General features: G+C 53.0%; 3 protein-coding genes across 3 annotated transcripts in view; 2 read left to right on the top strand and 1 right to left on the bottom strand.

Moving 5' to 3' along the window:
- Window positions 1–368: 368 nt before the first annotated feature.
- NMB (neuromedin B) lies at window positions 369–3,362 on the top strand. Its single transcript, XM_060617589.3, has 3 exons — window positions 369–615; window positions 1,229–1,401; window positions 3,090–3,362. The coding sequence occupies exons 1-3, from the start codon at window positions 459–461 to the stop codon at window positions 3,252–3,254; spliced, it is 495 nt and encodes a 164-aa protein (XP_060473572.1). The 5' UTR covers window positions 369–458; the 3' UTR covers window positions 3,255–3,362.
- Window positions 3,363–4,184: 822 nt separating this feature from the next.
- WDR73 (WD repeat domain 73) lies at window positions 4,185–17,626 on the top strand. The gene is made up of 8 exons (XM_060617583.3): window positions 4,185–4,331; window positions 4,874–4,941; window positions 5,260–5,348; window positions 6,853–6,941; window positions 7,518–7,582; window positions 13,750–13,914; window positions 14,217–14,582; window positions 16,067–17,626. The coding sequence occupies exons 1-8, from the start codon at window positions 4,291–4,293 to the stop codon at window positions 16,300–16,302; spliced, it is 1,119 nt and encodes a 372-aa protein (XP_060473566.2). The 5' UTR covers window positions 4,185–4,290; the 3' UTR covers window positions 16,303–17,626.
- Window positions 17,627–18,561: 935 nt separating this feature from the next.
- Window positions 18,562–27,162, bottom strand: part of ZSCAN2 (zinc finger and SCAN domain containing 2) — a 48,258-nt gene continuing 39,657 nt past the window's right edge. Inside the window, exon 8 of the mRNA XM_081795831.1 lies at window positions 18,562–19,355. Within this exon, the coding sequence (XP_081651957.1) occupies window positions 19,348–19,355 (8 nt within the window). The 3' untranslated portion in view covers window positions 18,562–19,347. The remainder of the gene's footprint in view (window positions 19,356–27,162) is intronic.

Here is a 27,162-nt window from a genome sequence, read left to right on the forward strand (position 1 = left end):
GGGAAGGGCTGGCAGGCATTTTATGGCTCGCCTGGTGCCCGGGACTTTGCTGGGCACCGCAGCGCCAGTGTCCTCGCCCCCACTTCTACCCTTATAAATGAGAGACTCCCAAGAAGTAACCACTCGTGGCCCGAAAACCAGTGGGAGCCGCGAGGGGGCGGCCAGGGGAACGGGCTTCGCCCCGCCCCCCCTCCCCGTAATGGGGGGGGGTCCTCTGCCTGAAGATAGTGGGCTTGGGCGCCCGCCCTGCGGACGCGGTACCCAGGCGGTGGCCCAAGCGGCTGGGCGCGGCGCCTCGCATCTTGCGGGGGCGGGGCGGCCGCGAGCGCGCCGGGGGCGGGTTCCTCGGAGCAGGCTCCGCCCCCCCAGGAGCGCGGGTTTAAAAGGTGGGAAGGCTGGCGCCCCGGCCGTAGCGGCTGCGAAGCGCGCCGGGGCGGAGGCTCGGCGAGGGCTCAGCCATGACCCTGCGGGCGGGGGGCGCTCGGCTGCTAGGCGGCCTCCTGCTCTTCGCTCTGCTCGCTGCGGGCGCCGCGCCGCTCAGCTGGGATTCTCCGGAGCCCCGCAGCAGGGCCAGCAAGATCCGAGTGCACCCGCGGGGCAACCTCTGGGCCACCGGTAAGTCTTCGGGACCCGCGCAAGCGCCCTTTTCCGTGCTCTGATCCCATTTCCCTTCTCAGGCCGTTCCTCAGCCACGGACTCTGGTGTCTGCGCGGATGAGGACCCTGGAACCCGTCTAATTTAATAGATGGAAAACTTGAGACCCAGACAGTTCAGTGACTTGGCTGAGATCGCTCAGCCAGTTAAAGCAGAACTGGGGCTGGATCCTAGATCTGCCTGCCAGCCGGTGCCCCTGGCCTTAGGCAAGAGTCTACTGAATCCTCTTCTGTCCTCTGGTGTGTCTTCTCTGCCCCTGCACCTGGCAGACACTTCTTCCTTCTCCGCTTTCCTCCTTGTCCTCGCCCGGCCCCTGGAAAGCAGGCAGCACAGCTGGCAGAGTTTCCCTCCTTCCAGCTGTGCCATTCTCTCCTGTTCAGGAAAAGCGGAGGTGGGCTTTGCTACCAACCCGGGGTGTTTGTGGCTCCTTGGTGAGGAGGAGGAGAGGGAGGAGGAAGGTTGCCCGTGGATCCTCCTGCCATGAGAACTGAAAGTTGGGAGAGATGGGGAACTTTCCCACTGAGATGGGATCCTCTCTCCCCACCTTCCTTGTGCCTTGGCACCTCCTTTCTAGGTCACTTCATGGGCAAGAAGAGTCTGGAAACCCCCAGCCCATTCCTCTCGGGAACAGCTCCCCACATCTCCCTGAGGGACCAGAGACGGCAGCTGAGTCACGATCTGCCCAGGATCCTCCTGCTAAAGAAAGTTCTGGGCATGAGCCTTAGCAGCCCAGCACCTCACCCCCAGGTGAGCCAGGCTCCCACCTCAGGACCAGGAGAGACCCAGCTGCTCCTGGTTCCAGCACGGGGCTTAGGGTGTGACTTCTCCCCCAGGTATGATGGGCCCCAGAAAGCCAGGGATTCCAGGCTCTCCCCATGATCCAGAGTTCAAAGGGAGAAGACTTTGAAGAAAGGAAGCTGACCTTCCCAGTAGGGAAGAAGTTCCCCCTCACCGAGTCCTCAGTGTAAAGTCACAGCCTAGGATTAGCCAGCCTCTTGCAGCAGGACGTGCCCCCCACCCCCAGGCCTGCCCCACCCCAGCTGTCCACGTTTGCCGTGCCTCGGGGATACTTCCCGCTACAGTTGGGACCCTGAGGCCCAGAGAGGAGGAGAGTCAGCATCCAAGACGGAGTCCAGACCTTGTTCGCCTTGACCAGTGCTCTTCCCAGTCACTCGTCTGCCTCAGTGACCCTCAGTGCAGGGTTTCTCAACCTCAGGACTCTTGACATCCTGGGCTGCATAATTCTTTGTTGTGGGGGCTGTCCTGTGCATTGTAGGAAGTTTGTAGTATCCCTTGTCTCTATCCACTAGAGCATCCTCCCCCTGCCCAGTTGTGACAACAGAAAAACATGCCTCCAGACATTGCCAGAGGCCTTCTTGTGAGGGGGTCGGGGGAGGGAGCCAGATTACCTTTGGTCATAAACCACTGACCTATGAGATCCAAGGCCCCAAAGTAGAGCCAAGCCAGCTTTGGTCTCTGGCCTGGTAGAAGGGCAGCTCTTCATTCCCTGCTCCTGAGGCGGCCCCCACCCCACACAACCTTCCCGGTACTTTGTTACTGTGGGCAGAAGGCAGTGTAATGTGGTAGAATGTGGGTTCTGGGGACAGCGTGCTAGGCTCCTAACCTAACTAGTAGCTGTGTGACCTTAAAAATGTCACTTAACCCCTCTAAGCCTCATCTTCCTCATTTATAAAATGGGATTGATAGCGCCCATCTCACATTAAACAAGACCGTTTGTGTCACATGCTCAGCATGACGCCTGGCACACAGAAAGCACTTCGTAAACAGGAGCTATCAGCAGCACCTGTTACAGACTCCCCTTCATACCTCCACTGTGCCCAGCATATAGTGCACACTTTTTGAAGGAAGGGAGGGGGCATTCCCTAGAGAAGGTCTAACTCCAGCCCCAGTCAGCATGCCTGGTCCTCCTCATGCACGGAATTGCCAGCCCCTGGGGACCTCAGATGCAAGGGCCAGGAGCTTGGGCTGGCTGAGTCTGAACGGAGATGATGTCACCTCTGGCTGGGGCTGGTGGTCTTGAAGGCCTAAAGCATGCAGACCCACTAGCAAGTCTCAGAGGAAGCAGTACCTAGCACTAGAGGATGGGGCTTCAGAAGTGAGGTCTGGGGCAGAGCTGAGGGCGGGGGAGGGAAAACGTTGACACTGGCCCAGGGCCAGGCACGCACATGGACTTCACTTCTGTGATCTCCTTGACTGTCATGATCACTCTGAGGTTGGGCTGTCACCCTGGGAAAACCACCACCCCGACCCCTCCCACCTCTTCTTCTGGGAGAAAGGTGCTAGGAGGTTGCCTAGGCTAAGAGCCTGCCCCTGCCTGCCTCTGTGGACGCCTAGCACTTAGGAATGGCAGGATGCCCCTGTCATTTCCCCCCTCCACCCAGGTCAGTTCTTCTGTGTGTTCCCCTTCGGTACAGGAGGCTGCTGGTGCAAGTGGTGCAGAAGTGACACCATTAATGAGGAAGATACGACGACGTGGCTTGGACCGTGCCCTCCCAGGGGAGGAGCTCAACGGGACCCTGGCAGTGGCCCCATCTGGACGTAAAACCTGGCCTCAAATCTCTGTGACTCCATTAGTGTGATTTCTGGTTGTGTCGCCAGGAATATTGCCAATGCAGACACAAATTATGTCCCTGCTGTATTTCTTGCTTCCCTGTTGAAGTTGTGAATAAAACCCAGCTCTTAATGAAGCATATCTGATCCTCTCCTTCCAGCCATGTTTGAGGGCATGGGAGGGAAAGGGGGGCCGGAAGACTGGAGGACAGGATGCTCAGTAAGATGGAGCTGGCTCCAAAAAGCCAAGAAAACTTCACGACACCAGCCTCCTGAGGACTCCTAAGTCAGTCGCTCATTCAGCAAGCAGGTACTCAGGGCCTGTCATATATGCCTGGTCCTGTGCCAGGCGCTGGGTTCTTACTCACCTCTGCCACCTGCTGGCACAGGCAAGTCTCATGTTTCCTCTCCTGTAAAAGGGAGCTGCCTACACTGCAAGATGGGGTTTTGCTTGCCGCATTTCATTTCATTCCCACGCCAAGCTTCGAGGGGAGTGCTCAGAGCGTGCAAGAGAGTGAGCCGAGCTAGGATCCAGTCCTCACTGTCTGCTTACTCTCTTCTCTGGCCTTGGGTAGAGTTGCCAGAGGTACCAAATAAAAATAGAGGACACCCAGTTAAATTCTGATTTCATTTAAATAATCAATAGTTTTTTCGTATGAGATGTCCTAAAGACTGCATGGACATACTTATAAGAAAAAAAAAACTTGTTTATCTAAAATTCGAATTTAACCGGGCATCCTGTATTTTCTCTGGCCTTGACCCTTTGCTCTACAAATATCCTGTCGTAAAACGGGCGGGTATTAGGTCCCTGAGGCCACGCCCGGAACTGACATCCTGGGAACCCCGGATTTTACGTCATTTTCCCCGGAGCTTTTGCCGGGAGAACCCCGGACCCAGCCGGTCAAGGGCACCGCGCGCTGGTGCCGGCGGTCGGACACCTCTCGGCCCCGCCCCGCTGGCGTGAGCCACGCCCCCAGCCCGAGCGGGCCTCCCCCACTTCTCGCGAGAGGTTCGCGCCAAGAAGGTTCTCAGAGGCGGAAGTGGGGTAGCGGAAGCGGCGTTGCCATGGAGTCAGCGGAGGACTGGCTGGTGGAATCCTTGCGCTTGTAAATCCTGTGGGCCTGGGACGTGGGACCCGGGCCTGCAGCTGGCGGCGCGGGGGGACGGGTGCGGGCTGGAGCGCGTGAGGAACCCTGGGGTGGGCGCGGGGAGCCGACACCGAGGACTCCGCCTGGAAGTCGGCTCCCGCGTCTCGGAAGCGGCACCCGCCTATGTGCGCCGTTGTGCGGGGTACTAGGAAGCGCAGTGCTTGCGGAGGAGAATTGATCACACGAGCCACCAGTTATTTTGCGCCAGCCGGAGTGGATCTCTGAACAGATGATCTGTCTCTCTGCTTCCTCACATCAACCTTGGGAAGGAAGTCTGGGTACTCTGGGAATCCCATTTTAGAGATGAGGACCGAGGCTCAGGGATATGGTGACTGGCCTGGGCCCAGTCACACGGGGGTTAAAATGTGCAACAAGACCTGCTCCCAGGTCTGCCTCACTCCAGAGCCTGGGTCCCTTACCCACCGGATCACACCGCCCTCTGAGTTCTTGAGCAGCTGTAGAGTGGTGCGCACCATGTGACATGTGTCTTTATCATGCAGGTACCAAGATTTCCATGCATTCGACCTTTCCGAAGCCACACGAGTCCTTGAATGGATTGGTGACAAAGGTGACGTGCCCTACCTGGCCCTGAAGGAGATGGAATCTTCCTTCTCAGGCTGGGACTCTGAAACTCAGCCCAGAGGGACCCAACCCACACTTCTGGGAATCTGAGGCCTCTTCTTGGTCTCCTAGCAATGTTCACACTCCGTCAGCGCTTATATTCCTCTTATTAAGGTCTAAGTCTCTTCCATTCCCCAATACAAGGCTGCATACCAATGGCAGAGGAATTTGTCTTTGTTTTGGGGGATTTGCCGGAATTTCTAGACCCCAGCCATGGTCCAGAATCTTCCTAGCGGTTTGTCACAGCTCCTTCTTCTTTTTCCAGGAGTCTGTGTTGCTGGCTATGAAAGCCTGAAAAAAAATGAGATTCTTCATCTGTTACTACCTCTCAGACTTTCTGTAAAAGAAAACCAGGTAACTAGAAATATAAATGCTGAGCATGTGTGTCTCCTTTTGTTGAACCTTTAGGGAGTTCCTGTTGTCTAGTAGGTATTGCCCTGGACACCAGAAAGAGAGAGGGACAAACACTGGTCCTCCCCTTCTAGTCTAATAGAGGGAGGCAAGTACCCCCAGAGAGGAGTGCTACAGAATGTCTGAAATTTACGGGGGCTCCCAGAGGAAGAGGGCAGTTTAACGTCATCAAAAAGAGATCCAGGGGCACCTGGGTGGCTCAGTCAGTTGGCAGTGTGACTTCGGCTCGGGTCATGATCTCACAGTTCGTGGGTTTGGGCCCCACATCGGGCTTTGCACTGACAGCATGGAGCCTGCTGCCAATTCTGTCTCCCACTCTCCCTGCCCCTCCCCTGCTCACACATTCAAAAATAAACATGAAAAAAATTTTTCTTTTTTTTTTTTTAAATAGATCTAGAGAGCCATTAGGGTATAGAGGGTGGTGGAAGCCCTTAGAATGGTTGAGATCACCTAGGGTGACTGTAGTGTCTCAGGAATAAAAGCAGAAGGTGTCCAAAGATAAAACTTCAGGGAATACATGTAAGGAACGGTTAGAGGAAGATGAACCCACAACACCTACTCAGAAGGAATAATAGTCTTTGAAGTAGGAGGGGTGTCAGAAAAGGTCAGTGTTTCAGAAGCAAAGAGAAGAGAACATGTGAAGAAGAAAAGAGGTGGTAGCTGCCAGGGTTGCTGTGGAATCACTCAGACCCATCTCATAGGGCAGCCTGACCTTTGTTTCCCTGGGGAGAAGCTTCCTGCCTAGTGCTTTTGATGCCACCCCCCCCCCCCGATCCCCACCACTCAAGCTTGAGCCGGGAGCTCGCTCACCCATCCTGAGCCTTGATGAGAGGCCTTATTTACCTCCTACCTCACTCCTGGCTTCTTTTGCTTGTGGCCACCTCCCTTCCCTCTGCTTCTGGTTGCTCACGTGGAGATAGTGGGGATGGTGGCGTCTGGTGGCCGAGAGCATGAACTTTGGTCAGACAGACGTGGGTGCAGATTCACGGCGTAATCCCTGTGTGACCTTAGAAAAGTTGCTCAAGTGCCCTGTGCCCAAGTGTTGTCACTTTCGAATCGGAGTGATTGTAAGAACCTACATGACGGGGTGGTTGTAAGAATTCAATGTGATAATGTAGAAAAAGCACTAAACACAGTGCCTGACACAGCGAACACTGGACAATTGGTGGCTGTTGCATTTTTATCGTTAGAAGAACCGGGGCGCCTGGGTGGCTCTGTTGGCTAAGGTGCCCCACTGGCTCAGGTCATGATCTCACGGTTTGTGGGTTTGAGCCCTGAGTTGGACTGCCAGCACAGAGCCTGCTTGGGATTCTCTCTCTCTTTATCTCTCTTTCTCTCTCTCTCTCTCTCTCTCTCTCTCTCTCTCTTCCCCCCCCCCCCCCCAAGTTCATCTGAAACGTTCCTTGGGAAAGCAGGCTCTCTGATCAGCCACCCCTTTGCATTTCAGGGCTTATTCCCAGAAAGAGATTTCAAGGTACGCCACGGAGGATTTTCAGACACGTCTGTGTTTGATCTGAAGCACGTGCCGGACACAAGGTATGGTCAGCTCCGTGACCCAGCCCTTCCATTTGGGGTGGAGCGGCTAGAAACGTCCGGGGCGTCCTGCCTCTTGATCGCCACCTCTGCCCCTACCCTCTCAGCACACAGGCGCGCCCACACATCCGGATTCACAATATTAAAAAACCATCGTTCCGGTAGCTTCATGTCCCTCGCAGACCTGGGGACGAATGTTCCCCACAGAGCACCAGAGCTGTTCCAGGGAGTGCAGTTTGTCAAAGAGCTGGTGCTGGGTAGCGGGGACTAATAGCCCCAGTCGGCGGGGGCGGAGAGTCTCTGGGTCAGGGCTGCGTGTCCCGGCTCCCTGCTGGTGTCCTGTGAGGACCCACCAGGCCACGTAGAAGCCTGGGCTCAGTCCCGTGACTCCCGTGAGCTCTGGGGCTGTCCCTCATCTGTTACATGGGGGTGACTGGTCTTGATGACCCCTTCCTGCAGGAAGCTCTCCCGGTGTGGGGAATGTAGGGATCCCGAGCTGAGGGTGCGTGTGGGGGGTGGGGAGGTAGGCGGGGTTGCGCCCCACCGCCTGGACTGATACTTCCTATCTGGTTTGAATAGGTTGCTGGTAACCAGTGGTCTTCCAGGTTGTCACCTGCATGTGTGGCAGGTGACAGAGGACAGTGGTGAGTGAATTTGACGTGGTGGGGGCTGGGCTGTAAGAAGGCCTGATACTCCTACACCCCTGCCCCCAATGTAAGCCAGTTAAGAAGAGCCTCAGGGGAGCCTGGGCGGTTCAGTCGGTTGAGCACCCAACTTGGGCCCGTGATCTCACAGTTCGTGAGTTTGAGCCCCGCGTCAGGCTCTGTGCTGACAGCGCGCCTCAGGTCCTCCATCCGCCTCTCTCTGCCCCTGCCCCGCTTGCGTTCTATCAAAGATAAATAAACGCTAAAAAAGAAAAAAAGCATTCTCGGAGCCAGGCGGGAATGAAAATGCAGTATCTACTTGGTCATGGGCAAAGATGCATTAGCTACCAGAGTCCGGCTTACAGCTCCCAAATGGAGCTTCCTGTAGCCCGCTCCAGGAACTGAGTTTGCCCACCCAGTCGTGAGCAGAGCACCTAGTGAAGCGGTGCCTCTCCCCCCAGCAGGGGCGGCTGCGAGGGCAGAGCTGGGGCCGCTCAGGTGAGCTCGCCTCTTGCAGGAGGTGGCGGCGGGGGCAAAGAGGTCCCCTTTCTTCGTGGCCATGGAAACTTAAGGAGCGAGCAGGAGGCGAGGCGGGGCTGACCAGTCTCCCTCTTAGGTCACTCTGCTCCCTGGCGGGAACAGGAAAAGGAGCTGGAAGTGCTGATCCCGTTCCCTCACGCGGAATAGGGCTCCTTCCGGCAGTGGGTATGCGGGTTCCCATCCGGGAGGCGCCAAGAGCTTGCAGCCCTGATCCAGCCCCTTCCATCCTCCCACCGTCGGCCAGAATGGAGACGTGCCTCGGGGGCTCAGGACCACTGTTGGAACCGGCCCTTTGCTTGTGTGACCCTCTGTCCCCGGTCCCCACGCCGCCTCGCTTAGACGCTTCCCAGAAACTGGCTGGCAGCTGTTGGCTTCTCCCCAAGTTTCACTGGTACAGAACGGCCGCTCTTGTGCTCATTTGCTTTTCGAAGTCGCTGACTCAGAGGGCTTTTCCCTCTTTGTCACTTGTCACTTGTCTAATGTTGTAGCTGCCAGTTTGTATCGTTTCCTTGTACGTATGATGATTTTTTTACAATTTTATTGAAATTCACACATTGTAAGTGGACGGTTCTGTGATTTGTAGTACATTTAAGAGTTCTGCAGCCATCACTATAAATCGGTTTCAGGACATTTTCATAACCCCAGTAACATCTCTTGTGCCGTTTACTGCTAATCCCCATGCCCACACCTGCCCCAGGCAACCACTAACCTACTTCCTGTCTCTATAGTTGGTTCGCCTTTTCTGAACATGCCCTGCCTATGGAATCGTACAGTATGCAGTCTGTTGTATGTGGCCTCTTTCGCTTCGCACAGTGCCTTGAGGTCTTCCTTGTCACACCTGGTGTGGCACCTGGTGCCCCAGACACTGTCAGGACGAACGGCAGTGATACATTGTGAATCAGTGGTTCCTTTTTGTGGCCGACTAGTATTCCACTGTGTGGATCTATTCTGTTGGGCCAGCCTTCACCAGTTGATGGATCTGATTTTTGGCTATTATGAAGAATGCCGCCAAGAACATTCATCTGCGGGTCTCCGTGTGGACATAAGTCTTCATTTCCCTTGGATAGACAGGAGTGGAATTGCTGGGTCAGGTGGTAAATTTATGTTTGATTTTTTAAAGAAACTTCCAAAGTGTTTTCCACAATGGCTTCTTTGTTTACATTCCCCCCAACAGTGTGTGAGGGTTTCTATTTTTCCATGTCCTCATTAACATTTGTTTTTGTCTTTTTTGTTAAAGCCATCCTACTGAGCGTGAAATTGTTTCTGCTTGTGGCTTTCATTTACATCTTTTTAATGACTAATAATATTGAGCATCTTTTCATGGGCTTATCAGCCATTCATATATCTTCTTTGGTGAAATGCCTATTCAGATCTTCATGAGACAGTTTTGTTGTTTTTTTTCCCCACCCTCAGCAGGCTGAGATGGCATGCTGTCCCGGGCCCTTTGATGTTCTGGTTTCACTGTACGTTTAAAAGATACTTGCTCAAGTTAACCCATAATCTGTACAAGGTGACAGTAATATTAATAAGCGTATTATACTCCAGGCACTGTACCAAGTACTTTCCATGCATGATATCATTATATTCTCAGAAGTCTGAGAACAGAGTCTGTCCCAGAGAAGCTAACTTGTTGAAAGTTACGAAGATAGTAACACGGCCTGGTCATGGGTCTAGTCTAACTTCAGGGTCTGCTCAGAACCATGTCAGGGTCTAAGTATAGTTAGATGATAATAATTGATCTCAGTACAGGTGTACGGGCTCTGAAAAAAAGTGGTAGGGTACTTACTGAGCAGCAATGTGGTCCTTGCCTCCATTTTGCTTTGAGCTGGTTCCTGGAGGCAGATTTGTCAATGAAAGGGAACATTTACGGGGGTACCAGCTGCCTCAGTTTGTGGAGTTTGTGACTGTTGATCTTGGGGTGATGAGTTTGAGCCCCACGTTGAGCATAGAGATCACTTTGAAAAAAAGAAAGAAAGAAAGGGGCACCTGGGTGGCTCAGTCGGTTAAGCGTCCAACTCTTGGTTTCAGCTCAAGTCATGATCTCACGGTTTATGAGTTTGAGCCCCATGTCAAGCTCTGTGCTGGCAGCACAGAGCCTGCTTGGGATTCTCTGTCTCCCTCTCTCTCTCTCTGCCCCTGTCACATGTCTCACTCTCAGAATAAATAAACTTTTTATTTTTTTTTTAATTTTTTTTTAATGTTTTTATTTATTTTTGCGACAGAGAGAGACAGAACATGAGCAGGGGAGGGCCAGAGAGAGAGGGAGACACAGAATCGGAAGCAGGCTCCAGGCTCTGAGCTGTCAGCACAGAGCCCGATGCGGGGCTCGAACCCACAGACAGTGAGATCATGACCTGAGCCGAAGTCGAACGCTTAACCGACGAGCCACCCAGGCACCCCTAAATAAACTTTTTAAAGGGGAACAGTTATGATAATTACTGTTACTATTATTTGTAGCAGTAGCGAACATCTCCTCATTCAGTCAACAGTTACTCTTTGTGCTCTTTGGATGTGTCCAGCTGGGGATACAACAGCAAAGCAAAAACGGAGATGCTTCTTCTTTTCTTGGTGCTCATATTTGGTCACATATTTTGCCCAGTTTTTGATTTACTTTTTTGTCTTCATTGAGTTGTAAGAGTCCTCTGTACATCCCACATACAAATTATTCGCCCAGTACGTGTTTTGCTAATATTTTCGCCCAGTCTATAGCTTGTTTTTTCACGTTCTTAAGAGTGTTTTGAAGCATAAGAGGTCTCCATTTTAATGAGGTCCAGTTTGTCAGTGTTTTCTCTTAAGGACTGTACTCTTAAGGGTCCGATTTAGGAAATCTTTACCTAACCCACAGATTGTCCCCTCTGCTTTGTTTTATTTTTCTCCCAGAGTTTGTTTTAGCACCAGCATTTAAGCCTGTGATCTCTTTCGTGTTCCCTTTTGTGTATGGCTTGAAGTAACAGTCGAAGTTCATCTTTTTGTGTGGAAATATCCAGTTGTCTCTTCCCTGTTTGTCAAAAAGCCTCACCTTTCTCCGCTGATTTGTCTTGATGCCTTTGTTGAAAGTTGCCTAACCATAAATACGAGGATTTATTTCTGGACTCTCAGTTCTGTTCCACTGATCTTTCTGTCTGTCCATAATCATGCCAGGAACTTGTAGTTGTTTCTTTATCTTTGCCTAAAAATAGGCCATGTGGGGTGGCAGTTGTTTAGAGATGAGTGGGAGAGGAGTCTCACCGTGTGGAGGCGCCTGTTTGGTACCAGGTGCCAAATAGGACCTAAAGCCCCAGGCCCAGGAGAGCTACTGGCCGAAGGGGGTTGCTTTGACATTCATGTGGGAATGGGAAATCAGATCAAGACTTACCTTCCCCTAGATATTAGAGCAGAATATTCCAGAGCCTAGGGAAGATTGGCCAGCTGTTTGCCTAGAAGCCCAAAAGCGTAGCATTACCTAGGTGAATGTTCCAAGGTCCAGGTTTTGACCCAAACAAACAGCTTTGTTGTCTCAAAAACTTGATATTGTTACCACGTCCTAAACTAATCTGTTTATAGAGGCAGACGTACTCAGCAGACTCAAAAGACTGCCATGAGTATCCCTAAACGTGGAATATTCCAGGTCCTTATTCTTTGCCTATAGAAGATGGAATGTAATCAAAGACTGCGTGCTAAATGAAACCGTAACAAGAGGAATCAGCTGAGAAGTTTCCAGATTGTGTTTTTGCAAGTTTTCTTAGGCAGAAAGTATAAAACTTGAGAAGGCTCTGCTGGCCGGGCCTCACTGCCGTCCGTGCCCCTGGTGAGCGCCCGAGGCCTCTTCTTTCACTAGGGCTGGGGAAACCATTGAGCTGGATGAATACATTTCGAAAGGTCTCAGCTGAATTTCACCTGCTGTATCCACTCTGAAGTTCAGTATTCAGTCTGGCGTGGCCCCTCCTGCCCTGGACAGACCCCAGTGTTTTCTTTGTTCCCGTGGCTGCACAGCCCCCTCTCAGGGACACCACCGTCCTTTAGATCACCGTTCATCCATTTGCTCAGTGTTGCAGGTGAGGGCGCCATTCTGACTCCTTAGGAGTGTGCCTGCCTCTGCTCTGACCCACTCTGTGTTGGGTTAATCCTCAGCCACAACCTTCTTTTATTGCCAAGTTCTTGGAGGTGCCTCACTGTGTCTTTTGCTTTGATTTTCTAGTCATTTCTCTTCTGTTTGGGGCTGGCTTGCTAAATGTGGTGTGGATTCCCTGGAGGAGAGCATTTTACCACTGACTAGAGAGAGGAGGAGGAGGAGGCCTGCACTTCTTTCTGAATAACTATAAAGTGATTCTCCGGTCAGGAGGCTCCGAAGCCTTGTTTCCCACCCCATCTTTGAAATAGGTCTCTGACGGCTCTCCCGTGGCCGCCTCCTCTCCCCCATCAGAGGACGGATCACATCTGAGCAGCAGGTCCTGGGGAATCTGTTCCAGGCTCCTCAGAGGGTGTAGAAAGGGAAGAGGAGGGGCTCACACGTGGCCCGGGGGAGTCAGGCAGGCTCTCCTGGGGCCGGTTTGAATCCCCGCCCCGTCGGTGGTCCCCAGAGACCAACGCTGGTCCTGAGGCTCAGCTGTTGTGTCTGCTCCGAGCCTGCTCAGCTCCTGTGGAAGGAGCGATTACGTTCAACAAGTCTGGGGCAAGGCCACCCGGAGCCCGTGGGCTTGAGGAGCAACCCACAAGGGATGTCTGCATTCTAGCCCGGCCGGACACGGCCGTGAACCCCTGGGATGGAAATGCTCTCTTGCTGCCATGTGCTCGCTTGACAAGCCACGTCAGCGTTCCTTCTTACCCGTTCCTTCCTCAGGCTGGCTTTCGCCTAGCCTGCGGAATTTAAAGAATAGATAGGTCTCCGTTTTCTTCCGAGAATGCGGAGACCAAATAATGAGCCTGTCTCGGGGCAAGAAAACATGAAGTGGGAAGTCTGCGTCCCCCATTAAGTAGCGTGTGCAGCAAACTCATTGTTCTCAGCCGAGTCCAAAATGGCTGCCATTAAGAGAAGCAGCAACCGTAGCAGGTGGCGGTGAGAACCAAGCAGGCTGAGACAAACACAACTGAAATTTCCTTCAACTTGAGGTCCGGCGACTCTTCTGTTCACAATGTCGTGGGCCTTCCCGCCCCGTTTATGTCTGAAGACGACATCTGGGTTGTAACCATTACTTGTTGGGCTTCAGCAGATCGCTGGAGGTCGTGGAACGTGCGTCTGAAGAAATACTATTAGTTCGTGACCTCTGTACCGTTATTTTCACCTGTGATGTAAATGACATCATCGGGGTGCTCTCTGCTTTCTTCTATCCTTATTTGTTCTTTGCAAAACTATAAAAAGCCCCAACTGCTCTTGGGGTTCTGAGGTGGCTACTATGGTTCATTATCTCCCCTCTGCAGAACCGTGTGTAGGACAAATTGGAAAGAGACGAAAGCACTTGTGACCGTTTCAGAAATGGGAGCGGAACACAGTGCTCGTGTCTCACATCCTCCCTTGCCACCTGTCAGCTCCCTTTCTCTTCCTTGACCTCCTAAAGGCACGAGGGAAGACTGCTGGCCGGCCCTCACTTTGTGAGGTCTGGAGACTTCCTCACCGTCCCGGGCTTCAGCCTCTCCTCCTTTCCCCCCAGACGTCATTCAAGCTGTCAGCACCATTGCCGTGCAGGAGGAGGAGGGGAGTCTCTGGCCTAGGGTGGCCATCTTCTCTTCGATGGCCCCCGGAGTCCTGCACGGGGCGAGGCTCCGCGGTCTGAAGGTTGTGGATCTGGAAACTCAGAAGACCACGTACTCCTCAGGTACCGCAGCAGCTCGGCCCTCGCCGGCCTCTCCTGGCGGCCCCCCTCAGCCGTGTGAAGAAGAGAGTTCAGCCGCGTGTGCCAGGTGCTGGGGAGACCAGGTGGAGGCGAGGCGGGCCCTGGCCTCGAGGGGCTCCCGCATCGGGGCTGGAGGAGGCAGGCCCGGGACCGGCACCGACCCCAGCTGGGCGGAGCGTGGCGAGGTGCCTGGGGCCAGAGGGAAGCTTCCGGAGGAAGGGGCTCGGACCCGGCCGGACTCCTGTGACTCCAGCAGCTTTTCTGTGTCGCCGTGTGTCTTCCAGGGGTCGGCGACAGTGAGGAGCTGAGCAGCCTGCAGGTCCTGGACGCAGATACCTTTGCCTTCTGCTGTGCCTCGGGCCGGCTGGGGCTCGTTGACATCCGCCAGAAGTGGGCGCCGTCAGAGAATGCCGGCCCCGGCCCCGGGGCCGCTGCAAGGAGGTGGTGTGCTGAAGTTGGGGGCCGACGCCGGGGCCCTGGGCCCAGCATTGCCAGCCTTGGCTCAGACGGGCAGCTCTGTCTCCTTGATCCCCGGGATCTCTGCCACCCTGTGAGCTCGGGGCGGTGCCCCATGTCCGCACCGAGCCCCGCCCCAGAGCTGCTGCGAGTGACCTGGGCTCCAGGCCTGGACGACTGCCTGGCCATTTCAGGTACCGCCGGGCATCCTTTCGTGTCTGTTACTTGATCCCTCTCTTCCAGAGGACTGTATGGTGCTCAGGAAGGAGCCCGCAGCCCCGTAATACATCTGGCCCGGAGCTGAAAGTTTGAGGTCAGCTTTCCAGGTGCTTCTGTGGCAGGCCCTTCCCCATTCTGGCTACTAAACTTCCACATCGGTAGCAGGCCTTTCCTACCTGGGCGGGAGCTCGGAGCCGACGTTGGCCGAGAGGCCTGCAGAGAACGAGGCAGCAGGGTGGCCCCGGGACGGCTCCAGGAAGAGCTGAGGGTATGGCAAAGTGCTTCCCAGCCTGCTTGCTTTTCGAATGATAGCAGGCCACCGGGTCCGTAGGCTCCTGGGTCTGGCCTGGCAGTGTCTAGCCGAATAAGGGTGTTAATGAGCATCTCTAAAAGCCAGTGGGAAGGATCCATTGAAGGGAGAGGTTGAGAGAATAGTCGAGAGATTAAGAAAAGATCGTTGATAATGGCAGGATCCAGAAAGAGCAGAAGGAAAGAACCGAGCTTGGTGGAGGAATTGGCTTTTTGGTAGCAAGTAGACAGTGGGCTGGAGTGAGTGTGGGTAGAGCTAAGTCATGGGGGACAGGAGGGTGCTTCTCTCTAAAGCCTCCCATATCCCTACCAAGCAGGAGGCGAGGCCATCTGCTGAGAGGGTTCACATGTGGCAGGACTGGAATTTGAGGCAAGACTCAAAAGACTCTGAGGCCTCAGTTCCCTGGTTCCCCAGAGAATAAGAGTACCGTTTCATACAGTTCTGAGGATTAAAAGAATTCATGTCTAGGATTGGCCTCACACCTGGCACGTAATAGATGAACAACAGAAATACACCATCACATGCCCTGTGGAGCCGACATTGAGGGCAGAGGATATGTGCCCTTCGGTTGGCTTCAGGCATCTTTTCTTTTTTTCAAGTAATTTCCACTCAGTGTGGGACTCAGAGTCATGACCTTGAGATCAAAGAGTTGGATGCCATACCGACTGAGTCAGCCAGGCGCCCCTGGCCTTAAGCATCTTTGTTATTTGACTTTTCATCCTATAGCCTGTTTTAGTACCACAGAGCAAACTATAAAATTACTTTAGGGGTGGGGCACCTGGGTGGCTCAGTCGGTTAAGCAGCCGGCTCTTGGTTTCTGCTCAGGTCAGATCTCATGGTTCGTGAGTTCGAGCCCCACATTGGAGTCAGCACTGACCGTGTGGAGCCTGCTTGGGATTCTCTCTCTCCCCCTCTCTCTCTCTGCCCCTCCCACACACTCACGTTCTAAATAAATAAATAAACAAACAAACAAACTTTAAAAATTACTTTAGGGTTGCCTGGCCGATTCAGTCAGTAGAGCATGCGACTCTTGATCTCAGAGTCGTGAGTTCAGGCCCCACGTTGGGCATAGAGATAACTTTTTTCAAAAAAATGAAAAATTACCTTAGAGTTTCAGTGTCAATCCTCTCTTTTCTTGTTCTTCCTCAGGTTTTGATGGGACAGTCCAGGTCTATGATGCCACATCTTGGGACGGAACGGGGGGCCAAGTAGAACCTGTCTTCACTCACAGAGGTCACATCTTCCTGGAAGACAATCAGACAGATACTGCGCCACTGGTCACTACCCACACCTGGCACCCCCACAAGCCGAGGACCTTGTTATCGGCAGCAAGCGACGCCTCTCTGCACGTGTGGGACTGGGTGGACCACCGTGCGGCCTGCTGACTCCAGCCTCTCCCTGCCCAGGCCTCTAAGAAGAGAAGGAGCTACCGGAAAGCCAAGGCACTGCCTTAGGACTCAAGTGACCACAGGTCCCTGTTCCCAGCCCAGTGGCCTCGGGCTAATTAACCAGCTTCTCTTAGCCCCCGTTTTAGTGATAACCGCCTCCCAGGGTTGTTGGGAAAGTTAGAAGTAATGTATTAAAAAATAATTGGCAAGATGCGTGGCGCAATAAACACTTGGCAGCGACCGTTTCGCCCTCACCCCACCCCCCGTGTAGAACGGCAGTGTTTCCTCCCTGTCTGTATTCACAGTATCAGAGTGAGAACCAAAACAACAGAAAATGTTGTAAACCAGTTTTGTGAACTTTTTTACAGAACTCAAATTGTATATGGGCCAGTAAACATGAAAAAAAAAAGAGTCAACCCCAGGGGCGCCTGGGTGGCTCAGTAGGTTGGGCGTCAGGTCAATGATCAGGTCACGATCTCACGGTTCATGGGTTTGAGCCCCATGTTGGACTCTGTACCGACAGCTCAGAGCCTGGAGCCTGCTTCGGATTCTGTGTCTCTCCTCTCTCTGCCCCCCCTCTGCTTGCACTCTTTCTCCCAAAAATAAATAAAACATTTAAAAAATTAAAAAAAAAATTGGGGGGCAAATAGTTCTCAGGATGCTGAGAGCCAGGGTGGGGAGACAGGCCTTGTCCCCGGTACCCCCTGCGGCCCCCGAGTTCGGGCAGAGGCTGGGACTCCACCCCCACCCCCCGGTCCGCCGTGGAACACAGCCTTCACCAGGGTGGCACCTTGCCAGACCAGCCCCCGCCCTCCCAGGGGAGTAGGCCCAAGGGACGTTTCTTTTTGGCAGTCCGGTCCGTAGCAGATACTAAAGTGCCGCTGCATCCCCATCACATAGAATTTCTCACTGTCCCACTTGTTAAAGAATGTTCAGCCATTTTGTTTTTGAAATTAGTTGATTACTAGTCACTGTTTGGACTCTGAGTTCTTAGAAAATAGCTTTATTGACATAGAATTCACACCCTGTATGTACAGTTCACACACCATACAATTCACCCATTGGAAGTGTATGACTCAGTGGTTTGGTATATTGTCAATTCCTAAAGATTGTGGGGAGCATCTGGGTGGCTCAGTTAAGCATATGACTTCAGCTCGGGTCATGATGTCACGGTTCGTGAGTTCGAGCCCCACGTTGGGTAAGCTTGAGCCCTGCTTCGGGTGAGCCTCCTCCTTCTCCCTCAGTCCGCTTCTCCTCTCTGCCCCTTGCTCACTCGGGCCCATTCTTTCTCTCTCTCTCTCTCTCTCTCTCTCTCTCTCTCTCTCAAAAAAGAAAAAGAAATGATTGTGGTAAAATACAACAATCTGCGGTCTTTTTTAGTTTGAAGCATACAATTGCACAGAATGAAGTACACCCACAGCATTGCACAAGCATCACCGCATCCAATTCCAGAACTTTCATCACCCCGAACAAACGGTGACCATCACGGCTCTGGTTTTCTGGCTGTGGGGAGGGCATACTTGTATTCCTCAGCTCGGGCCGCCGTAACAGAACCCCACAGACTGGGGGGCTCAAGCAGCAGAAACTCAGTCCTCACAGTCTGGAGGCTGGACGTCCAAGATCCGGGTGGCGGCAACTTTCATCATGAGGCCTCTTCTCTTGGCTTGAGGGAGCCACCATCTCTGTGTGCTCACATGGCCTCTTTGTGTCCCTGCAGAGAGGGCTCTGGTCTCTTTCCTCTTGGAAGGACAAGAGTCCTTCAGTCCTTTCAGATTAGGGCCCCAACATTATGAGCTCATTTAACTTTATTTACCTCTCCTGGTTTTTTCATGTTTGTTATTTATTTTTGAGACAGCATGCACACAGGAGGGGCAGAGAGGGAGACAAAGAATCCCAAGCAGGCTCTGCACTGTCAGCCCAGAGCCCCACGTGGGGCTCGATCTCACAAACCTTGAGATCATGACCCGAGTCAAAACCAAGGGTCACGTGCTCACCTGATTGAGCCACCCAGGCGCCCCCTCCTTATTTATCTTTTAAATGCTTCATCTCCAAATACAGTCACATTGGTGGTTAGGATTGTAACGTAGAAATTTGGGTTGAGGGCACAATTCAATTCATAGCACTTAGGAATTATTTTGAAGTGAGAAAAACCTAATTTTCAAATGAATTTTTTTTTTTTTTTTTTTTTTTTTTTTTTTTTCAGTTTAACAGTGAAGTCGAGGGAACGTTACATTTTGGAGTTTAAACTACACAGTTTCAAGATGTGATCATTTTTACCATTTTCTGAAGTCTTCTACTCATTTCCCCCACGCCCCCTCGAGAGCTGATTCTGTTCTCTTCTCAGCCCTGTTCAGTTATGTCACATCAGTAGTTTGAAAATGGCCAAAATGGAAATATTTAACCCCACAGAAATTGGCAAATACTGCAGCATACCACTGTGTAAGCTATGTTATGTCACCAAGTAAAAGCAGAAATGAGTTATTTTAGAAAATAGTAGAGTTAATGCATGAATCGAGAAGCTGTTTTGCTGAAAAATCCTGATAAAATGCACATCAATCAGTCATCGTCCAGCCAGAGAGCCAAACACACCGAGTAATTCAGTCGTGGGGATTTAGTTACGAGGCATCTGAAAGCGGCTGCGAGGGAAGGTGGGGCCCGTGACGTGAGCCACAGCAGCAAGTTACACGGAGGGTTACAGAGGGGTGGGGGGGACGGGTGCCCAGAGCTGAACGGTCGGGCCTCCCAGTGGGGAGGGGAGCGCAGTAATCTTGCTGGGGGGGGGAGGGGCCTGGAGCCACGGAGCAGGAGCGGGGACCGCCGAGGCGACCACGGGAGAGTGCAGGAAGTACAGACAGGCCGAGTCCCCTGGCTCCTCTCCCGCCGCCCAGCATCCTGCCTGGGCCCAGGACCAGAGGACCAGATGTGACAGGAGCTCGTCCGTAGGGGAGCGCAGAGGGGCAGCCAGCAGGAGTCTGCACCTGCAGCATAAAGCAGAGGGGACGGAACCAGGATGGATCTGAAGACGGAAGGCTGGTACCACATCTAAACCTCTATGAATTAAGCAAGAAAAAGGAAAAAAAGAAAATAGGACAAAGACTGTAAAAGACTACTGTGTACAATTACATGTTAATTTGAAAATCTCAAGATACTGTTAATTTTCTTTTTTTATGTTTATGTTTTGAGAGAGCATAAGTGGGGGAGGGGCATACAGAGGGGGAAAGAGGACCCAAAGTGGGCTCCATGCTAACAGCGGTGAGCCCGATGTGGGGCTCGAACTCACAAATCATGAGATCATGACCTGAGCCGAAGTCAGACTCTCGACCGACTGAGCCACCCAGGTGCCCCGATACTGTTAATTTTCTTAAAAACATAGATACTTATAAACTACTAGTTTAGTAGAAATTTGAAATGACCCAATACTCAAGAAGGAAAAACGGGGATGCCCGGGTGGCTCAGTTGGTTAAGTGTCCAACTCTTGATCTTGGCATAGGTCATGGTCTCACGGCTCATGAGATCAAGCCCCACATAGGACTCTACGCTGACAGCACGGAGCCTGCTTGGGATTCTCTCTGTCCCTTTCCCACTCTGTCTTTCTCTCTCTCAATAAATAAATTTTTTTAAGTTTAAATAAACATTTAAGAAATAAAATGTTTAAAAAAAAACACTTCAAGGAGTAGCACCAAAAAGAATGGGGGTAGGGCAATTTTGTGGGTACATTTTTTTAAACTGTATTTTTTTTTAATATTTATTTCTGAGAGAGTGAGCATGAGTGGGAGAGGGGCAGAGAGAGAGGGAGAGAGAATCCGAAGCCAGCTCCAGGCTCCAACCTGTCAGCACGGAGCCTGACGCGGGGCTCAAACCCGTGGACCATGAGATCATGACCTGAGTTGAAGTCCGAGGCTTAACTGACTAAGCCACCCAGGCACCCCCATTATTTTAAGCTTCTAAAGAACAGCAAGTTCCCATGCCGTAGAGACAGTTTCATTAAAAAACAAAAACAAAAAAACTGGAGAACTAGCTGATTTCCTCTTATGAAGGTGCTATAATCATATGATACCATATATAATCGTATAATACCAACACATGGCCCAGAAACCGGGTGTGCTCACAGACATGCGCACACACAGACACCCTTGCTCAAGCTCGATCATTAACACTAGACGGTGGCCCTCAACACTGTCAGCCCCAGCATGCCTTCCGTGAGTACCCCTTTTCTGCCCTGAAATAAAATTTTACAGGGAAAATGGATTACTTACAATTTCAGACCCAGTGTGAATACAAAAGATTATGTGTTTCAATACATAAATGTTCATACGTGTGTACAATCATCAAGAACAGGACCACTCCGAGTACGGACCAGTACAGGCGTGTGCCGTATCTGTGACTCACGCACCAAGGAGTTGAGGACGTGACGCTTCGGAACTGGCGAAAACCTCTTTGGCAAGTTCTGAACAAAAGAATGTGCCATTTTCCCTAATTTATTTTTTAAGTTTATTTTGAGAGAGAGGGAGTGCGCGCGTACAGGGGAGGAACAGAGCGGGGGGGGCGGGGGGGGGGGGGGGAGGGGAGAGAGAGAATCCCAAGCAGGCTCCGCGCTGTCAGCGCGACGCAGGGCTTGATTCCGCGAGCCGCGAGATCATGATCTGAGCTGCAATCAAGAGTCAGACGCTTAACCAACCCGGCCACCCAGGTGCCCCTATTTTCCCTTGTTTTCTATAGGAGTCGAGTTTCCGGGAAATTCGGATCTATTAAAACCGTGCAAAGCTGTCCTCCCGTAGATGTAAAAAGTTAGGGTCTAGGCCCACGTGAAAAAGGCTCCCCTCCATCACTGGTTCTCCAACTTTCACACATGTCAGAAGCACCTAGAGACCTGGTTCAGGTTGCTGGGCTCCACTCCTGGAGTTTGTGACCAGTGAGAGTATCAGCCAGGGTTTAGTGAGAGAGGCAGGCCAGCCGGGGCTACTTCACACGCACGCGCACGCACACCTGACCTTACGGACCTGGGGGAGCCGGGCCTGGGGCCCGCGGGCAGGCAGCTGGGAGGGGAAGGTGGGTGTAGGAGGGCAGAGCCGGGACCACCTGGAGCGGGTCAGTTCTAGCTGTCTCCAGTGTTGACGACGTGGGTCTCCTGCGGGAGGAGCTGGCACCCTTCACCACGGAGCTAAGCCCGCCCGTGGCTGAGGAGTGGGGACGCTGGAGACAGAGCGGCCGCATGCAGACCGGCGCCGGGATGAGCTGCAAAGGCACCGGCCCCACGGCCCAGGCATCAAAACAAAATGGCAGCCACTTAACTTCCTCCACCTCCAGGTCTCATCCCACAGTGACCCTTGTGGCTCGCTCTACCTGGAAACATACGGGGAAGGGAATTCTGGGGGGATGTGGTTCTTCTACCTGGCCGAGTCACCACATTATAAAGCCGCCTCAAGTTTGGGGGTGCGGCTGGAGAATTTGCACTTCTCGGAGGTTCCCAGGTGATGCCCTTGCTGCACGTATGTGACCCACCCCGAGTCCCTGCACGTCCAGCAGCACGTGCGTTGGTCAGGACTGTCTCAACAATCGCATTTCGTCTGCGTGGCCCCGGCCACCAAATGCCAGTTGAGCTTCCGATTTGTGGGACAACTACACGTCCTCACCTCCAGTTTCCAGAATGCTCCTGTGGGAACCTACACAGTCCCCGGGAAGGAACTCCTGGGGTTCTCTCAGCAATTCTAGGAAGATGCCCGAGAGAATCCCTAGAGGGACCTGCAGATACCCAGTCGTTTCACACTGACATCAGCACAGGACCCACTCCAGCTCTGGGCAAGGAGAGCGGAGATTCAGCAGCACGGAAGGGAGAGGATGTTCGGGAACTGTTTTGGCCTCATAAAAATTCAAGAACTAAGAGAAAGACTAAGCAGCAAAGAAATACAGCAAATGGCACTGCAGCTAAGGTGAGTAATTCAGTTCGGGACCGCTGTGGCTCCTGCGTGGGGCTGGGTCTCGGGGGGACAAGGATGCGAGTCTGTGGAAGGAGCCCTGGCCCGGAGCGTGGACACCTGTGCAGAGAAGAGCAGGGGCGAGAAGGAAACCGCAGCCTGAGACAGATGGACAGGGAGGGCAAGGAAAGGGAGACAGAGACCGGGCACGGTAAGGTTTGCGTGAAGGCAGGAGGCATGAACGGTCCCTCCCGTGTGTCGTTGCCGTGACCGGTTATTATGAACGGGTCCGGTCAGCGGGGCTCGCAGGTGCCCGCAGCTGTGGGAGGTGGAGGTGACGCCACAGGTTCCGGTCCTCGCCACCGCGTTTACTGAGCATCGTACCGCGCTGGCCGCTGGGATAGGAGATACAGAGATGTGCCAACCTGGCCCCGCTGGCGGGGGACTTGAAGGACCCACGTGTAGGGGGAAGCAGTCGTGTGTTCTGAGGGCACAGAGGGCCGAGTATCCACCCCGGCTTGGTGAGAGACCAGGTGTGATCAGGAAAGAGGATATTTGAGTTGTATCCTTCCTTCAGGCCAAGGAGACGGTGGGGTGTTCCAGGCCGAGGGAACCACGTGGGAAGAGACAGAAGTGAGAAAAGCCACAGGCCCAGCCTGGGAGGCAAAGCAAGTTGGAAATACGACTGAGAAAACGGGCTGTGGCCAGTCAGTAACGGCCCCGCGTGCCGGGCCGGAGAGCCGAGCCCGGAGGCTTTTGAGTGAGCAGATCCGGGCGGGGACTACGCGGCTGTCTGGACGAGGGACGTAGGCCTCCTCCAGGCCAGGAGAGCAAGGATGTGTGACAGGTGTCCACCTGTGCGGCAGCCCGTCTTTATATGCTCGTTCATCGTTTGCGATACGTTTCCTCTGGGAAGTATAACCGGTCAGCGGGCGGTTTAGGTTTCCTCTGCCCCACACCACCCCGTGGACTCGGGCAGAGTGGGCGCCAGGAGGGAAGCCAGACACGAGGGACGAATGTGTGAATCTGCTTAACATGAGGGACCTGACAGGCCAGTTCACGGGGACAGAAAGTAGAACTGTGGTTGCCAGGGCCTGGGGGGAGGGGAAATGGGGAGTTGGTGGTGAACGGATATGCTTTCAGTTTGGGCTGGTGAAAAAGTTTTGGTCTTGGATGGTGGTGATCGTTGCACAGAAATGCAAATGTCTTTGATGCCCTGAATTACCCTTAAACATGAGAAAATGGTAAATTTAATGTTGTGTATGTTCTACTACGGTTTTTTTTTTCAACTTGAGTTTTAAAAATTAATTTATTTTTTGAGAGAGAGAGAGGGCACAAGTGAGCAAGGGGCAGAGAGACAGAGAGAATCCCAGAACGGGCAGAGGGAAAGAGAGAGAAAAGTGGGGCTCACCCAAAACGGGGCTCGAACTCACCCAATGCAGGGCTTGAACTCATGAACTGTGAGATCGCGACCTGAGCCGAAGTCAGGTGCTTGCCACCCAGGCGCCCCCCCCAAAAAGTTTTTTGAATGTTTCTTTATTTATTTTGAGAAAGAGACACAGAGCACGAGTAGGGGAGGGGCAGAGAGGGAGGGAGACAGAGAATCCGAAGCAGCCTCCAGGCTATCAGCGCAGAGCCCCACTTGGGACTCGAGCCCAGGAACCATGAGATCGTGACCTGATCTGAAATAAGAGTTGGACACTTAACTGACTGAGCCGGCCAGGCACCCCTGTTTTACCACAGTTTTCAAATGTGGGTGCCAGGGCCCAGTGCTTTAGAGGGCCCAGCCCCATCCAGCCCTCCTCTAGCTGTGTCCTTCTCCGTGGCCGGGAAGTCCACATGGCCAAGGCAGTGCGCCCACAGATCCCACGTTCCTCCTCCAGGCCATCTTCCGGGAACCTGGGCTCCAGAACGTCCTGAGTGGCCTCTTGTCCATTCCATCCTCTCAAGGACAGACCAGGCAGTCGGCGTGTGCACTCTGGGCCTGAGAGGTGGCCAGAGCGGCTGCTGGCGGGAGCACGGACAGAGCAGGAGCACGGACAGAGCCCACATGCACAGAGCAGGGCACCTGAGCACTTGCAGGGGAGGCCTCACAGCGCAGAGCGGGCAGGGCAGGGGCGGCTCCTCCCACACCGCCAGGTTCCATCCTGGGCCTTGCAGGAGTCCGCAGTTCTTTCTTTTTTTTTTTTTCTTTTAACATATTTATTTTTGGGGAGAGCACAAGCGGGGAGGGGCAGAGACAGGGGGCAGAGGATCTGAAGCAGGCTTTGCACTGACAGGCTGACAGCAGCGAACCTGATATGGGGCTTGAACTCCCGAACTGGGAGATCATGACCTGAGCCAAAGTCAACGAACCGAGCTACCCAGGTGCCCCAGGAGTCCCCGGTTCTAAATTGAAAGCCTGGCTTCATCGCCTCACAGCCTCCAGGATGGCTAGAATCAAAAAGACAGAACAGGGATGCCTGGCTGGCTCCGTCGGTAGAGCATGCAACTCTTGAGCTCGGGGTTGTGAGTTCGAGCCCCACGTTTGGGTGTAGAGATTACTTAAAAATAAAATCTTTAAAAAAAAAAAGAACCAACTATACCCAGTTTGGGGGGAGGATGTGGAGCAATGAGAACCCTCATATACTGCCAGTGTCACTGTAAAACGGTGCAGCCTCTTTGGAAAGTAAGTCTCGCAATTTCTCCAAAGTTTAAACATCGAGTTACTAGAGGACCCGGCGATTCCACTCCTAATCGGAAACGCGTCCACACAAAACGTGAAAACGTGCACATGAATGTTCACGGCAACATGATTCCCAACAGCCAAAGGTGCAACGAGCCAATGTCCACCCGCTGATGCAGGGTTAACAAAACCTGGGCTGTATCCAGACGACGGGACGCTTCCAGGCTGGACAGGGGAGTGAAGCACTCACACCTGGTCCACGTGGATGAGCCCGGAAAACACGAAGCTGAGGGAAAGAAGCCAGTCACAAAAGGCCACTTTTTGTAGGATTCCATTTATGTGAAATGTTCACGCAGGCAAATCCGCAGAGACAGAAAGTCTCTGTCTTTCTGTGGGTGAGTGGCTGCGAGCGGACATGGGGCGGAGGGACGGGGGGGCGACCGCTAATGGATACGGGCTTTCCTGGGGTGATGAACATGTTCTAAAATTAGATAGTGGTGACACTTGCAGAATTTTCTGAATATCCTGAAAATAGCTGCATTTTAAACTTAAAAAAAAAAAAACCCGCCCACACAAATCTGATGTTCCACGTCATACTGAAGTATACTTGTTAAGGGGAGACGCTAAGAACATGAGTCTGTTAGCTTGACTTGGAACCCTCAATATTTAGACGACTGTCACGGCCTGTACTCTGGCCAGCGTCTCACAATGTTGGGGTCCGGCCCCGGGGGCTGAGCTACAGTTATGTGTTTTAAATGATGGTAGGGTGTTTGGGGCATCGGACCCCAGGGTCAGGAGTTCTGCAGATGAGAACACAGGGCACAGAGAGGGGATGTGGCCTGGACAGGAGGGCGGTCATTAGTTAAAGGGACGAGCTGTCCGGAGCGGTTTTGGGAGACGGGGTCCTGCCGCTACTTCCCGCGGGTTTTGCCCCCCACCCCCGTGGGCCTTCAGCACATCAGCATCTCACAGGCCTGACAGAGACGCTGTCCTTGCTAAGGGGCTGTGGCAGGGACTCTCAAGAGTCATTCTGGGCACACACAATCGTTCCCTTATGTGCCGACGTTACAGCCCAACCCCCACGGAAGCCGTGGCTCCCAGGAGTGCACATCTGGGGACTGATACGACAGGATCATCGAGACCCCCCCCCTGTGGCGGAGGCAGACAGATCAGGGCCGCAGTCCCAGCTCTGTGCGTCTCCCCACACCTCAGAGTGGCCGAAATGGTCGACACCCTACAATAAAGTGCTTAGCGTGGGGCCTGCCTCACCAAATACGCAGGGAACCAGGGAACAGGGGCTGGTGTTGATTCGCTCTGCCTTCCGCTAGAGGACTGGCGGAGCTGTGCAGAAGGCCTGGGGAGCCGGGGTCCTGGAGAGAAGTAAAGGGAGAGGGTGTTGTTCTCTGCAAGCCGAGCAGTCAGAGCCAGTGAGTGGGTCCCACAACCCCGGGCTGAACAGAAGGGAGGCCGGGGTCACACGCACCTCAGCGGGGTCTGGTGCTTGTGGCCGTTAGAGTCTCTTGGACTCTCCGCCCTGGGGCTGAGTCTGTGATCACTTGATGAAAACGGCTCACCCTTTGGCCATCGCACTCACAGGATTCGCTTGGAATTCGCTTATGTAATGGGTTAATATACTTGCATCAGCTTCGGCTACTAGGATTAGTGCCCCGAAACCCAACTCCTGTGTTTCTTGCTCTCTGTACGTGAGAATAAGAACCGGTATTTCTGCTATGTGCCTCTTCAGTTAAAATTTTGCAATGCGTAATCTGATTGTCATCTATTGCAACTTTTATACTAGAGGTGAATTTCATGCATTCCCCGCTATCACTTCATTATTTTTCTCTTGAGGGGATTTCCAAGTGAACAGCTTCCAAAAGCCGCCCTGCTTGCCTGGTTCAGAAACTCTGAAGGCGTGATTATGAGCCGGAGCTGGAGGTGAGCTAAAAACTAAAGCCCCAGAGTTTTGCTCATGCCGCGTCCCGAGGTAGGCGAAAAGGCAAATCAGAACACTCTGGAGCAAGGGAATGGATAAAATCCAGGCACTGTAAAAAGTACATATTACGTTGGGTTCACTGGGAAACCTCTCCACGTGATAGTCAACTGGTGAAACTCGGTGCTCTAGTCTTCCACTGAGAACTATGCCAACATCACTTAGGAGAGCCATCTCACGTGTCCCAGTGCTTCACGGACTGTAAAATCCCTATGAAATATCTACAGTCTCCAGCTCAGTTTCCCCCTTGCTTTGCTAAGGGGAAAATACACGTGAGATGGCATGGT

This window comes from Panthera onca, chromosome B3 (genome assembly GCF_046562875.1).
Source record: "Panthera onca isolate mPanOnc1 chromosome B3, mPanOnc1 haplotype 2, whole genome shotgun sequence".
Lineage (NCBI taxonomy): Eukaryota > Metazoa > Chordata > Mammalia > Carnivora > Felidae > Panthera > Panthera onca.